This window comes from Pseudoliparis swirei, chromosome 4, assembly GCF_029220125.1.
Source record: "Pseudoliparis swirei isolate HS2019 ecotype Mariana Trench chromosome 4, NWPU_hadal_v1, whole genome shotgun sequence".
In the NCBI taxonomy this organism is placed as follows: domain Eukaryota; kingdom Metazoa; phylum Chordata; class Actinopteri; order Perciformes; family Liparidae; genus Pseudoliparis; species Pseudoliparis swirei.
The window spans coordinates 16,098,591-16,112,989 of record NC_079391.1 but is presented as its reverse complement, the minus strand read 5'-3'; the positions used below and the strand labels follow the sequence as shown (position 1 = coordinate 16,112,989).

Below are 14,399 nucleotides of genomic sequence, written 5' to 3'. Positions count from 1 at the left end.
TAGAATATACACTTTTATTAATCCCCAAGGGGAAATTAGTTCTCTGCATTTAACCCATCCTTAGTTATTAAGGAGCAGTGGGCTGCAAGCAACTGGGGTTCAGTGCCTTGCTCAGACTTGCAACTAATGGGGAGAGCGGGGATCGAACCCACAACCCTGCGGTTGCAGGACGGCCCTCTTACCCCACTGAGCTAAACCTGTCCAGGGATTCTTAGCTCCTGAAAGATGTGAGTAGACTTATTGATACACATGTGTGAATGGTTTAAAAGCTAAAACGTTTTCCCATCTTATTTTATTATTTCCTGACTCAGCTTACTAGCAAACCTGTCGTCATCATTGTTTGGTTATTGTCAACGATGCTAACGCTAACGCTAATGCTAACGCTAATGCTAACGCTGATGCTAACGCTAGCTAACTTAACGTTACAGTATGTAAATCTGTCTTGTATCTCTTCTAACTTTGTAACATTAGACCTGAGTAAGTTTTGCATGTCACATTCATTCATGCATTCATAATTAGGCTAAATGTATTGTGCAAGATATAGTGACATGCATCATGACATGCGACTATTACAGTATGAAAAGAAATCAGAACATTCAGGGATTCTTCAAAAGAAAGAAATCCAAAACAACAGAGCAGGACAGAGCAGCAGAAGCCAGCAGTGCTAGTCAGTCTGAGGATGAGAGCCAGCTTGACTCTGCTAGGGATGTACAGCAGGAGCCTCCAGCTTCAGCTGTACACATGGGTATGTAAAATCCTGATACCACTTAGCCTACTTACAAAAAGGCTGATTTTATTATCATTCTGATGACAACGTATGTGTTTTTGTAGACTCAGACAAGGATACTGGTGATGAAGGCCCTTCATCTTCACTTGCACATCAGGGTATGTAATGTATGCATCTTTATAAAACTATCTGCTATGACTTGAGATGTTTCACTTTTGCTATACTTATAGTGGCTTATACTGAGATTCAGGGCAAAGCCCTATTTTTAACAATACAGGTGTGAAAAAGCTAAATATGACTAATTTGACATACAAATAAATTGATACAACTGTTAAAATCCCTATATTACTTCAGGTGTGTCAAGTCAGCCACTCTCTGACAATGACACTGACACTGAGAACCATCCAGCAGTACCTGCAGGCCATGCAGTGACACGTGGGGATGGTGATGCAGCAGCCCTTGTGGCCCCACCTGGACCTCATGGTATGCCTTAATATTTCATATGAAATATATTGTACTTAATTCAATTCTTTCATCTGTACTAATGCCCCAATGAGCACTTCTGTCCCAACAAGTACATGACACTGATCCAATTCTCATGCTTTTGTCACTTTCAGATATTTCACAGTCAAGAGCAGCAGGTCCCTCTCAGCCTCGTTTAAAGGTTTTTCCAAGAACCCTCCAAGGTGAGAAGAGGAGGGCGTTCAATCCAGTGTGGTTTAACCACAATTCCTGGCTTGAATACTCACAAAGCAAAGATTCAGCCTACTGTTACGCATGCAGACACTTCTCCCTGCCTGGCGCGTCAGAATCTGTTTTCTCCTCAGAATCAGGCTTTTCACACTGGGAAAAAGCAACGTACAAAGATGCTGGCTTTAAGTTGCATGAGAAATCTGAGTCTCACATTAATGCCATGTTTGCTTGGAATGAGCACAAGAGGCTATTGCTTACAGATTCTTCTATCTTAGATATGATTAACAAAGAGTACAAAAAGAAAGTTGAAGAGAATCGCAGTTACATTAAAACAGTTGCAGATGTACTGCTTTTGACAGCAACACAGAATATAGCATAAAGAGGTCACCGTGAATCGGAAGAATATGACAACAAAGGGAATTTCTTAGGAATTCTAGAAATGATCGCTAAACACAATCCTATGGTAGCCCAAAAAATGAAGGGACAACGCAATGCAAAATGCACAAGCAATACCATACAGAATGAAATTCTGCAGTGCTTAGCAAGTATGGTGCGTGATGAGATTGTGAAGGAAGTGAAGGAGAGTGTGGTATTCTCTGTCATTGCTGATGAAACCAAAGATCTGAAAAAGAAGGAGCAGCTGTCATTAGTAGTTAGGTATTACTACAACGGGGCTGTGCATGAAAGCTTTCTTGATTTCCAACATGCCCAACATCTAGATGCTAAGGGGCTCAGCGAAATGATCATCCAGTGTTTAGAAAGATATGGCCTTCAGTACAAAGAAAATCTTGTTGGACAAGGTTATGATGGGGCCTCAGTGATGAGTGGCAAACACACAGGTGTGGCAGCCAGAATTAAGACAGAGGCTAAACATGCGTTTTATGTCCACTGTAATGCGCACTGTCTGAACCTGGTCTTAGTTGACACTGTGAAGTCAGTTCCAGAGGCTGATTGCTTCTTCTCACTGCTTGAGAAGCTCTATGTGTACATGTCAGGATCTTATGTGCACCAGAAATGGCTGGATGTTCAAAAGGAGATGTATGGGGCCAGCCTAGGGAGTTACACAACTTAGTGACACAAGATGGGCATGTAGAGCATTGGCTTGCAGGAACTTCATGGATAGGTTACCAGCTGTGTTGTGTGTCCTTCAAAATATAAGCGAAGAAAATCATAGAGACAGATCCACTGATGCTCGAGGTTTGCTTGCACAGATTGACCTCACATTCATATCCCTCCTTGCAACCTTCCGAAAACTGTTCGGAAACACAAAGCTGCTTTCTGACCTGCTACAGTCACCCTCAGTTGATTTAGCTATGGCAGTAGACATGGTGGAGTCACTTCACGATACACTTCAGGAGTACAGGACTGAGACATTTTGTGATCAACTGTGGCATGACATAGTAGAGACAGCCAAACAGTGTAATATAGCTGTTGAGAATAGTGAGAAGAAGAGATCACATAAGTTAGCTCCAAACTTGGTGGGTCTTATGTGACATGTACTATAGGCCTGCGGAAGGGTAATGATGACAAAGATACATTCAGACAGAGACTACTCTACCCCATCCTTGACTCCATGATTGGTGAATTGGAAAGAAGGTTCTCAAAACCTAACTGTTTAATAATGAAGGGTTTACAGGCCCTAAACCCTAAAAGCAGTACATTCCTTCAAGACAACCAAGTATTTGGCTTGGGTGAAATGTATGGTTGTGATCAAGAAGATCTTACTCATGAGCTTCACCAGGCTAGGAGAATTTTGAAAAGGAAGGCTGAGAGTGGGGCAAGAGAGTTGGCAAGCATTCTAGACTTGACTGTGTTTTTAGAACCGTACCAAGAGGTGTTTCATGAGCTCTTCAGGCTGTGCAAAATAGCTGTAGCCCTTCCAGTCAGCAGTGCTGCCTGTGAGCGGAGCTTTTCTGCTCTAAAGCTAATTAAAACCATTTGAGGACAACAATGGTAGATAGCAGGCTAAGCCATTTAGGTGTGCTAAGCATTGAGTCAAGAAGAGCTAAGGCATTGAACATGGATGACTTTATAAAACTGTTTGCAAGCCAACACAAGAACAGGAGAATTCAACTGTTTTAAATGTATCTGGGCTGTTTTTTGTTGGCACTTTACTTTATACTGTGACAGTTTTTAATTGTATTTATTTTATTGGCACTTTACTTTATACTGTGACCGTTTTCAATATTGTTGGCATTATTACTTTATTTTAAGTTTGTTGGCACTTACTCTGAGAATGTGCATTTTCTTTGTATATACAGTACTGTACAAGTTGTTAAAGAATAAAGTATGGAAGTTTTATATTACATTTGTATGGTGTCACTCTGTTGAGATTGGTAGGTCTGTTTATCTTTTAAATTAAACTTTAAACACAGGAATGTAAGACACTATAAAGTAATTAAAGTAGATATGGATAGTAGAGACAAAAATGGTAAATTAATGCTATTCCGTGCCCCCGCTTGATGTGCACTCGTACTTCATGCCACCCCTACATAAGTCAGTTCCCCACTTGGGCCACCCCAGTCAAAAAGGTCTGGACACGCCACTGCCCATTGGTCCTGTCATCTTTGACACTGAACAGCAGAACCAGTGGCCTTGGTACACTGACAATATGTCACGTTAACCCTCTGGAGGCTGGGCTCATTTTCGGTCCGTGTACGTAATGTTATTTCGTTTTTTCGTTTCATTCCAAATACGGAATACGGAAATCACGTGGTTTTTTCGTTTTCCGTTTGAAAACCAAAAACGGAAAAACGGAATACCACCTCCGTATTTCGTTTCTGCTGTCTGAAACCAAAAACGACAGAACGGAAGTGCTTAAAATGAAGTCAAAATAAAAGCCAGTGATACATATTCGTATTATGAATCAATATAAAGAATAAATAATTAAACGGGGATATTTTAACGATGCAAACACATAGCAGGGTAACGTTAGAAGTCTATTAATTAGTCAATATAAAGAATAAAGAATTAAACCTGGATATGTTAGCGACAGTGGTGACGACGGAAGTTTAATATTCATGTAGCCTACACAGCAAGAATCACCTTCTCACTTAATCGTTGCATTGTTTGATGCAACACAGTTCCTAATATAGATTAATCAAAGTAATGTTTCTGTGCAGAGACTATATTTCCACCGCAGAGTAAACGGTTCACCTTTATACCGCTAGATGGCAGTATACCTGTTATTGATACATATGTATTTAATGCCGTTTATTTCCTCTGATATTTATGTTCATGGTTAATTTCCAGCATAGTTGTATACATCATGTATTTACTTGTTTTATTTGGGTCATTTTGGAACTAAACATTCCTACATGGAAGAGTGAGGATATGATGACCACGAGGCAATACATATAGACAATTGAAAAATAAAGAGACAGTTGAGTTTTTCTTATTAAGCAGCGTTCAGTTAGCACCCAGTCACAGCACTACCTGTGCTTCACCTGTAACCTTCATTACTACATCATCATTACATCAACGGTTAATGGGGACAAGTTTTTTGTTTTGTTTTTCGTTTTATGTTTATATGCATTTGTGTGTATGTATAGTGTGTGTGTTTATATGTATATATGTGTGTGTATATGTATGTATATGTATACGTATGTATGTGTGTATATATATATATGATTCTTTGAAATAAGTTTTTTCGAGAAATCATAGGTTCGGGCACTTATAAGCTCGTTAGCTTCAGCCTCGACCCTTTCGGTCAGCCACTTTCTTCTTTTGTTGAATTATGATTGTTGTATATTTTGCTGATCGAAATAAACTAAATCATCATAAATATGTAACCTGTTCTGTTGTTACTCTGCTGTCAGTGTCTCTACTCCTCTGACTACATCACATCATCATCATGTAGTACTTTGGTCTCCAGAAGGATGGAGCTCTGTGTTGTGTGAACATGTTTTGAGGAGTTGACTCCATGAGTTATTGTATCAGAGTGAAACATGGAGAGCACAGCTCCTCACATCTCTAACATGTCTCACATAGTTTATAGTAGTGATTGTTCGGTGTTGTTGCCTGTGTTTAGCCGTATGGCTATATCTCTGCATGTACATTTAGATAAGCCATATTCAGCTCAGAGCTTTCTTTAGCTTAGAGCAACAAGTCATGATCTTGTTTAGCTAATAGCAACAGGTTTAGCTCAGAGTAGCAGGTCATGGCCTTCTTTAGCTCAGAGCAGTAGCTCACATGTAGGCTACTTATATCTGATCCAATGACATCTGCACACTTCTAGATTAGTAAAGAAAGACAATCTTTGGTATTTTCTAATTCTTTATGTCAAGCACAAGTTAACTACTCCCCTAAAAGAGGAAGCCTTCAGAATTAGTGGTAGCATTGCATTAGGATTACATTCCTGTATTTGAATTGTATTGCTGGATCTCAATTCCTCTGATTCTTCCATCTGCAGTTAATCTGCTCGCATGATTTACATCATCAAAGTTTTGCCTTCCAAGAGCTGATCCAAATGAAAAGTGAATGTCAGATGTATGAACCGTCCTGACTGAGCTTCACTGAAGCTTTATACCTGCTACAAGCTCAGGTCAAAATGGTGTTTAGTATTATGTGATTTATAGGTTGGCTCAGATTGTTTATCATTGATGTTTGTTCCTGCTGTTTGATTGTAGTGCTCAGACATCAGCTGTGTTCTTAGTGTCAGATTGGCATCCAAATTGAGGGTGTCAGGGTCCTTAAGCTGCCCTTCATAAACAAGCGAGGTTCCCAACCACATAGGTGTCCTCCTCCAGTGGGAAATCTTCACACTGGGTCCAAATCTGTGATACCCGGCTGTCAGGGAGACCGACTTATGAGCCTGAAACAAGTGATACAATGGTGGCTAATGTATGAAGTTATCATGGCTTCACCGCCCTAAACCGGCTGCAACCGTCTTGTGTGTGTATATTTTGGGGTGTAAGTTTGTTACCTAGGTCAGAGGTCACTGAACAAGCTATCTTCCAGTGCCTTACTCACACTGGCAGGGGGTCAACACACCGTGTCACTATCAATAGTTGGTGTTACAGGTCCAGACTTTCCCATTACAGATTAAAAATGAAATTCGTGCCAGACTTTAAAGACATAAGTGTTTATTCAAAAAGAACATATTTCTCCCTTTAAACCCCCAACATTTGAAGAAAAGAAAAAAACATCCCGTCAGTTGAACCAATTAATTAAAAAGCACAGACAATAACAACTTAGACACACAAAAAAACATCAGCGTTGACAACTTCTCCTTGAGATGTCGATGAGGCCTTTGAGTCCATCTTTGAACGGTTGTGGCAGATTATTCACTGCATTGTCCAGCAGTACACTTGTATCAGGGCACTGCAGAACAAATCCCCTCACTGCAGCTTCCTGGTCCTGTAAACTTGGAAATGGGTTGGTGCCAAAGTCTGACACTCGTGTCAGTGAGCCCACTTCCTGGTCGTACCAGTCTGCAGCCACAGATGCATTTGGCAAAAGGTCTGTCGACAGCTTCTTTGGGCATTCATCTCTGGCCAAGTAATTTGGTATCCCCCTCCCTGTAATAATAATTCAATGTGGCTGTCACAACCATGCCATGTATTGCAACATGCTCCTTCTAGTATTTGATTAAACGTGTTTAAGAAACATTCAATAGTAAAACATTTTGAAAATAATTATTCACATTAAAAAAGGCTTGAAAGACCAACCTGAAGACATACCAGGAATCCTGTGTGCATTCCATGCTTGCACAGTTCGGTTAACACCGATCTGGGCCAACTGGCATGTCAAAGATGACACACAGAACCGAGTCATCTGGTCCTCCATGTCCAGCTCCTCCTGATCCACCAGTTGGACCAATGCAGCTTTCAACGGGTAGTTAACCCGGTTGTTGATTTCTGGCCAGATTCTCTCGATTCTGTGATTCTGTCATTGCAAAGTAGACATTTTCAGATTCTTGATAAACAAATATTTCCCCGCCCCCCCAGACTAACTTACTTTCACACATTTCAATATCTTCAGTTAACCATTCTGAATAATTAATGAAAGTGTGAAATAGTTATTTAATTACATGTTGATTAACTTTATAATCAGCAAAACCATTGTATGTTGATCACCTTTGTCGATGGTGTTTGGAGATATGGTGGCCTTTCAGTGTTGTGGCGGTGGCTGGCCAACTTCTCCTGCATGAAAAGAGTGAGGTAGAACTCCTTTCCATGATCCACTCTGACCTGGTCCCACATCCCATATTCCATTACTGCACTCCTGCAAGAAAACATAACATTGGCAGACAGCAGTATGGAGGGTAAGGCTAATGGTGTCAGATACATTTACAAAATGTGTAGTAGGCCTTGTGTTATCAGATACTGATGAGGTGAGATGAGTTTTAACTTGCTGCTTAAAAGGGTTTCTGTAGTTTTCAATAAGTTTAATTTAAGTCCTCTTTAGACCAATATGAATGCAATTTAATACGTTGATTCAAATCCAAACTAAAAAAATATATATTATGAAGGTTTTCACATGCGACTAATCCCACTTAAATTGAGCATTTTCTTTTAACTGGGTCATTTTGACCCGATTCAATGTTTCACCCTCCTGTTACCTTTATATTTACTAACATATTTTACCCTTTGGGTTCAATTTGACGCCAGCAATTAAAACCTCCAGAAAATTATTAGAATTAATATTGTTTTCCAAGTTTAAGTGTGAGGCGCTTTATGTTTGTTTGTTGACTACCGAAAGAACACCGACATTAAACATTGAATGGGGTCAAATTAATCCGAAGGGGGGGGGGGGATGATTTCGGTCAAAATGACCCGAAGGCAACACAAGGGTTAATACATTAACAAGCCATATTGAATTTAAATCCACTTTCGAAAATGTGCGTCTCTTCCTAATCAAGTACATTTTTCAGAGCTGACAAAATGGTATTCAAGAAATTGTAAGATATTTAATTTTAAATGCATTTTTTTGTTTTTAAGGACCCACAGACACCCTGTTAAAACACCTCATAAAATGGGGATGATTTGTAATGTTTAGGGTACAAGGACAACAGTCTTTTCAATTACCTGTAAACGTCATTGTAGATGGTGAGGTTGTTCTTTACAGGCATAGTAGCTTGTCCAACAATTTTGCTGGAGAAGCCATCTATTGCCAGCACATGAGTCACGCCAAACATGACAATCTTCTCATTTTGGTCCATGTGGATTTTGTGACCCACATAGGCTGCATGGTAAGGAAGAGGGTTGAGGTTCCTTGCTCCCTTAAACACAGACAAAAAAGAACATCATGACCTTATTGAATAGCACAACATATTCTAATTTGAGAAAAAAAAAAAACCTGGCATCGTGCCTTATGGTAAGGTGGGTGAATGTTGCGGAAAACAGCTCCAACACGACCCTCTGATGCGAAGACACCTGCAGCTGCAAGACTCCCAGTCATCATTTTCCTGCCATAGGTAGGACCACCCTGAAGATAAAGAAAGGAATACATGTTGCATTGTAATGTTAAGCCATGAAATGTCAACTTCAACTCCAATTAAATTACTATTAATTGTTAAGTGTTTTGAATTATAGATGATTATGAAAACTAGTTGCAGTTTAAACATGTTTTACTGATTACATTTTCATAGTTGTAAGAGACCAATTTAATTAGCAGTAGGCTACATTATTTAGTTGGATTCAGATGTTGACCTTTAATCAGATCTGTGTCTAACTTTAATGTTAAAAGATGTCGTTATCATTTGTTATTGTAATAAATACAAGCAAGTTACAGAATGACGTCACATGGATCACACTTTACGGCAGGTATTTGCGGCTGGAGCTGCGTGGAGCTGCACAGTTTTCGGACCGTGTTACAATAACTATATAACTACTAAATACAATAGCTATTATGGAGTCCCCCCCTCTTTGTAAATGTGGGACAGTCTTTCTTACCATCTGTTTGTATGAACCATCTATATCCTGCCTGTGTGCCCGGCCATCACCCCACGAGAACCACACTTTACAAATGTTTCTCATTTTCCCCCTAAATACACCTTTATTGGACATGGGACACTAAGGTAAGGCTTTCTTTCATGTCTCTCCTAATAAATATGGTGCTCTAGTACTTCTAATAGACTGGGTGACTGAGAGTGACACACACCCTGTTCAGGGCTCTCAAGTTTTGAAGACAGGCAAGAGTGACATTTCCATCAGCACCCATCAGCATAATTTATGCATATCAACACTATAAATGAACATAACTAAATTTTACTTTCAATACAAATCCTTTATGACTCATTTGGCTTGATTTTTAGTGGGCGGGTCATTATGACCCTGAACACAGGTGTCTCATCTCTATTTATCTACATCACCCCATGACATTTTTTGACTAAATGCTAATAAAATGTAGGAGAATATACATGTTATAGTAAACTAATGCAATTTAATTTAGATTTAGATTTTTTCAATGTACCTAAAAAATTGTTTGAACATGTATTTTTCATAAAATCTATGGAGGGGTGAATAACTCAATTCCACTAAAAACTGATTGGATTGTTCGTAATGGTGTTGGTGATGAGGTACAAACTATAGTTATTAGGATTTTTTTGTTTCTGACCACTTTTGGGTCAAACTGACCCGGGAGCATGACGGCTGTATGTAAGAAACGAACATAACAGGAGGGTTAAAGTATAACATACTAACCTTACACACACTTATAGTTTCGTTGTATGCATTTTTTCGCGCAAATAAATTAACTGCACCCTACCTGTGTTATTGCATTGGAGACTGCAGCTTCAAGTTGTTGGTCCGTCACTCGCTGTCTTTTTAACCCGTGGTCTTAACAAAACTTCAGAATATTGGCCACGGACGCTCCTCTACGCAAGCCACATTCAAATATCAAGTGGTTTTTTATGTCCACATCACTCCAGCCACTATGCATCATTTGTTGTACAATATCTAAGTAAGGTAACAGGCTGGAGTCCATCTTGCGTGCTTCAGTGCAAAAGGGTGTATATAGCAGTGGCAAACCTAAACACGTCTACTGCGGGAGATAAACACAGAATAAACTCAGTTACCCAAAATGCAACCCTTTGTAGTGTCAACTACATTTAACCCTCCTGTTATGTTGCGGGTCAAATTGACCATTTGTTTCTTTGTAAATGTGGGACAGTCTTTCTTGCTCCCTCCAACCATATGTTTCAAAACACACACACACACCCCGACACACACTCACACATCTTCTCACTTTCCCCCTACTTTATAAGTATTGCTTATTAACCAACCAGGCAGTGTTGCCAGGTCCGCGGTTTTCCCGCGGAATTGGGCTACTTTTGAAGTGTTGCCGCGGGTTGAATTTTTTGTCCGCTGGTTCGGGTAGACCTATTTTGCATGCAAATTACATGAATATCTTGAAATAAAAATCCATATTTTAAATTAAATAATTTATTAATACCCTGCAATGTGTTTGCATCGTTAAAATATCCCCGTTTAATTATTTATTCTTTATATTGATTAATTAATATTCTTCTAAGGTTAATACGAATATGTATCACTGGCTTTTATTTTGACTTCATTTTAAGCACTTCCGTTCTGTCGTTTTTGGTTTCAGACAGCAGAAACGAAATACGGAGGTGGTATTCCGTTTTTCCGTTTTTGGTTTTCAAACGGAAAACGAAAAAACCACGTGATTTCCGTATTCCGTATTTGGAATGAAACGAAAAAACAAACTAACAAAACGTACACGGACCCTTCTCTGTGAATATCGAGGAGCAGACGGGAGGAAGGAGGCGGACTGCCGCGGCTTGACACTCAGAGGAGTGCAAAAACTTCAACGACACCGGAAGTAAACAATGTTGCGTTAATTGCGTTAAAATATTTTAGTGCGTTAATCGTGCCAAATTAATCGCATAGATTAACGCGTTAACGCTGACAGCCCTAATGTATATATATATATATATATATATATATATATATATATATATATATATTATACATTTTCTCTCTCTCTCTCTCTCACAATCAATATAACTTTGATCCAGCTGGCACGTGGTGAACTTGGGGCTAGAAAGAACAGGATCTAGGCTTCGAATGGTAAGACATGGGTATGATCAACAATATATATATATATATATATATATATATATATATATATATATATATATATATATTCTTAATACCTCGACTGTAGAATAACATGAATAGAGAATCACTAGAATACATTTGGTGTCGGATAACATAAAGTCTGCAGCTCCTGTGACTGAATTAATGCCACTGATGATGAGTTTAGGAATACATTTGACAAATAATCTTTACTTAATGTGGATCAGTCAATACCTGATGCGCTCAATAAGGTTGCTTTCCATAAGTCACATGATCCTATAATAATAAGCACTTTTTTTCAGTTTTAAGAAACTAAGTTACAGGGTTTTTATCTGACTGACACTTTTTTAGTTGACATCAGTGCCTATATTTTGCTTGATTGGTAGACCTACAGTGCAGAAACACACACACACACACAAACAAAACACAATGTGTCCTGTTTAACGAGCAAGAACCTCGACCGAGCAGACAGTTGGCAGGATAAACAATGCTTCCTGTGAGTCATGTCAAGACAGAACGAGCTGGTATTCACATCTCCAGGTCTAGACCCTGTTTCTCCTCGTCTTTTGTCACTCACATCGTAGATGCCTTTCAAATCCATTGCAGTCGTACATCGCAGCCGCCCTCCAAACTAAACTGTCTCCAGTCAGAGGAATGCAGCGGTTTCTTCCGTATATTCTTCCTAAATCCTTCCATCCAGATATGTTTCAACATCATTCTATTTATCATGCATCTAACAGTAGGCCAATCTATATTTTAACATTAGGTACTTGGTATACAGCAGGCACGTGCACAGGTAGAGCCCTAGTGGTGCTCAAGCACGTGCCCCTTTGCCCTGGATGAGAAAAGTGCCCTTTCTGTATTCATGTCAAATACACATTATTGTGGTCGTCATGCTCCGGTTTATTTTTTCTGTTTTTTACATGTGAGACGGGAGCTGTTCTTCCAGAAAGCCTGTCGGCCCAAAGATGAGCGTTACGATTAAAGTCTCCGTTTGATTCCTTCTACAGGTTGGAACCGACATGCCACATTCAACGAGTCCAGAAGGCTGAGCCCTTTGTCCGGCTGCTGGGAGGCGAGGAGCTTCCAGGCGGACTCTCCAGGAGCTGCTGGACGAGATGCCGGCTCATGTCTCCTGTCCTCAGACTCCAGAGGACGTCATTCATGCTGCCGAGGTCCAGCGGCTGTGGAGACGTCCTCCTCCATGTTGTCTGTTCTTTGGTTTTGTTTCAATGTTCTCCATCCAGTTAGGAGGTTGGTATAAAAGCATAATTTCATATACTGCCGGGGTCTGTTACTTACTTTCCTATTTTCTATTTTTGTCAATGAAAATCTTGTAAATAGAAATGATGCATTGCTTTAGTTGGATTATTTAGAGTGAAGATATATGTTGGTATTTGTTACTGATGGTTGCCAACTGACATGACACGTTTTGCCATGTCGGATTTTTTGTACGATAAAATATCTTTGTGGTCATTTAAGCTGTGTTTGGCAAAACACAAAACAAAAATATAATCGTCTAATCGTTTATCCGTTATGAAGATGAAAAATGAGCACTGGCGTAAACTAACAATATATTAGACATTAATTATTAAGAATCAACACAGTAAGTAAATATAAAAACTATAACATTGTAGTGCATAAGTCTCAACCATTAAAGTTGATTTATAACCCAATATGAACATCATAACAGTGTTTGCTGACCCAGTAGTTTGGAATAAAAAGACATATTTAGATGTTGCTGTACATGTATTTATTAAAATCAGGAGATAATCTAAATACTGTACACAGTTAACATGAACGTACAGTATTCCATGTGACAAATGAACGAATTATTATGTCTGCTTCCTGTGTGGGCGGGGGCGGGCGGTGTCAGGGGGCTGGGTGGACGGGCGGGGGGGGGGGGGGTCCTGATTGACTTGTTCAGTGGTCTGCTGAGGGTGACGGGTTGGTTGACGTCCACCTTCAGCTGGGAGAGAGACAGAGGAGTCCTGCCCTGTGAGACACAAACACCAGAGATGAATACGTTTGAACTGAACCACACAACCTTTACATTATTGTGTTGGATCTGGCCTCCAATGATGGGATTGTGTTACTGATACTTCTGTAGTCTGAGTGAGGGATTACTTACTCACGCCCACTAAAAGAAAGGCAACCGCCGCTCTGCATCTGGTCCTGTAGTCCTTCATCCTTCTCATGTGGTCCTCCCTCGTCATCTTCTTCGTCGTCGTTAAGGAGATCCTGGTAGACTCTTCTGTGTCACAGCAATCGATACCTAAATAAAAAAGTATAACCACGCCAACCAGCCTTCCCCCACCAGGCGCGAGGGAAGGCTGTCTGGAACTTTATCAGTCCTGCCGGGCAGTCGGGCTCCTCCTCTTCCTGCTCCTCCTGGTAGACTATTCTGGTTTCTGGGGGGCTGGGGCCGGAGCTGCTTCAAGACGTTCCACAGCTAAAGAGAGGGTGAGAGGACAGGAATACCAAAGGACAGATACGGGAGAACGGGTCTGTATCTATCTATCTATCAAGTGTCTCTCGGTCTGTCTATCCATCTATCTATTGCAAAGTATGTTTTCACATACAAGGAATGTGTCATGGCGGGTGGTGCAACATTAGACAATCAACAAAGTGCAAGAATTGTAACGTTACATTTCCAGTAGAATATAAAATAAAGTGCACATACAAACCAATAACAGTACTTTAAACAGTGTAGTGTAAGTTTTAAGGGACAAGTGTATCACTAACCTGATAACTTACCTGCGGGCCAGTCTCTGGCGGAGTCGGGCGATCTGGCGGAGCTGGCGGAATCGGAGTCCGATGTCTGGGTGTCGGAGTCGGCGCCGGAGCACGTCTGGTGGTAAAAGGGCCAAGACACGCAACAAAGACACACGCGCATTATGAAGCCTAATGTCCGCAATGTTATCTTCCTCGACTAA

General features: G+C 40.2%; 2 protein-coding genes across 6 annotated transcripts; one reads left to right on the top strand and one right to left on the bottom strand.

Moving 5' to 3' along the window:
- Window positions 1–196: 196 nt before the first annotated feature.
- Window positions 197–2,459, top strand: LOC130192691 (uncharacterized). 2 transcript variants are annotated; one of them, XM_056412796.1, is made up of 5 exons: window positions 197–227; window positions 576–745; window positions 832–885; window positions 1,082–1,210; window positions 1,345–2,459. In XM_056412796.1, exons 2-5 carry the CDS (start codon window positions 577–579, stop codon window positions 1,797–1,799), a joined length of 807 nt encoding a protein of 268 aa, XP_056268771.1. In that variant the 5' UTR covers window positions 197–227; window position 576; the 3' UTR covers window positions 1,800–2,459. The 2 variants fall into 2 exon arrangements, with proteins under 2 accessions (XP_056268771.1, XP_056268770.1); XM_056412795.1 differs by lacking the exon at window positions 197–227 and having other exon boundaries at window positions 234–745.
- A 4,025-nt stretch (window positions 2,460–6,484) lies between these two features.
- LOC130192727 (uncharacterized) lies at window positions 6,485–10,225 on the bottom strand. Of its 4 annotated transcripts, XM_056412859.1 has the most exons (6): window positions 10,130–10,225; window positions 8,720–8,848; window positions 8,449–8,642; window positions 7,498–7,645; window positions 7,090–7,306; window positions 6,485–6,939 (listed from the first exon to the last, which is right to left on the bottom strand). In XM_056412859.1, exons 2-6 carry the CDS (start codon window positions 8,822–8,824, stop codon window positions 6,632–6,634), a joined length of 972 nt encoding a protein of 323 aa, XP_056268834.1. In that variant the 5' UTR covers window positions 8,825–8,848; window positions 10,130–10,225; the 3' UTR covers window positions 6,485–6,631. The 4 variants fall into 4 exon arrangements, with proteins under 4 accessions (XP_056268834.1, XP_056268830.1, XP_056268833.1 ...); XM_056412855.1 differs by lacking the exon at window positions 10,130–10,225 and having other exon boundaries at window positions 8,720–8,946; XM_056412858.1 differs by lacking the exon at window positions 10,130–10,225 and having other exon boundaries at window positions 8,732–8,945.
- Window positions 10,226–14,399: the final 4,174 nt, after the last annotated feature.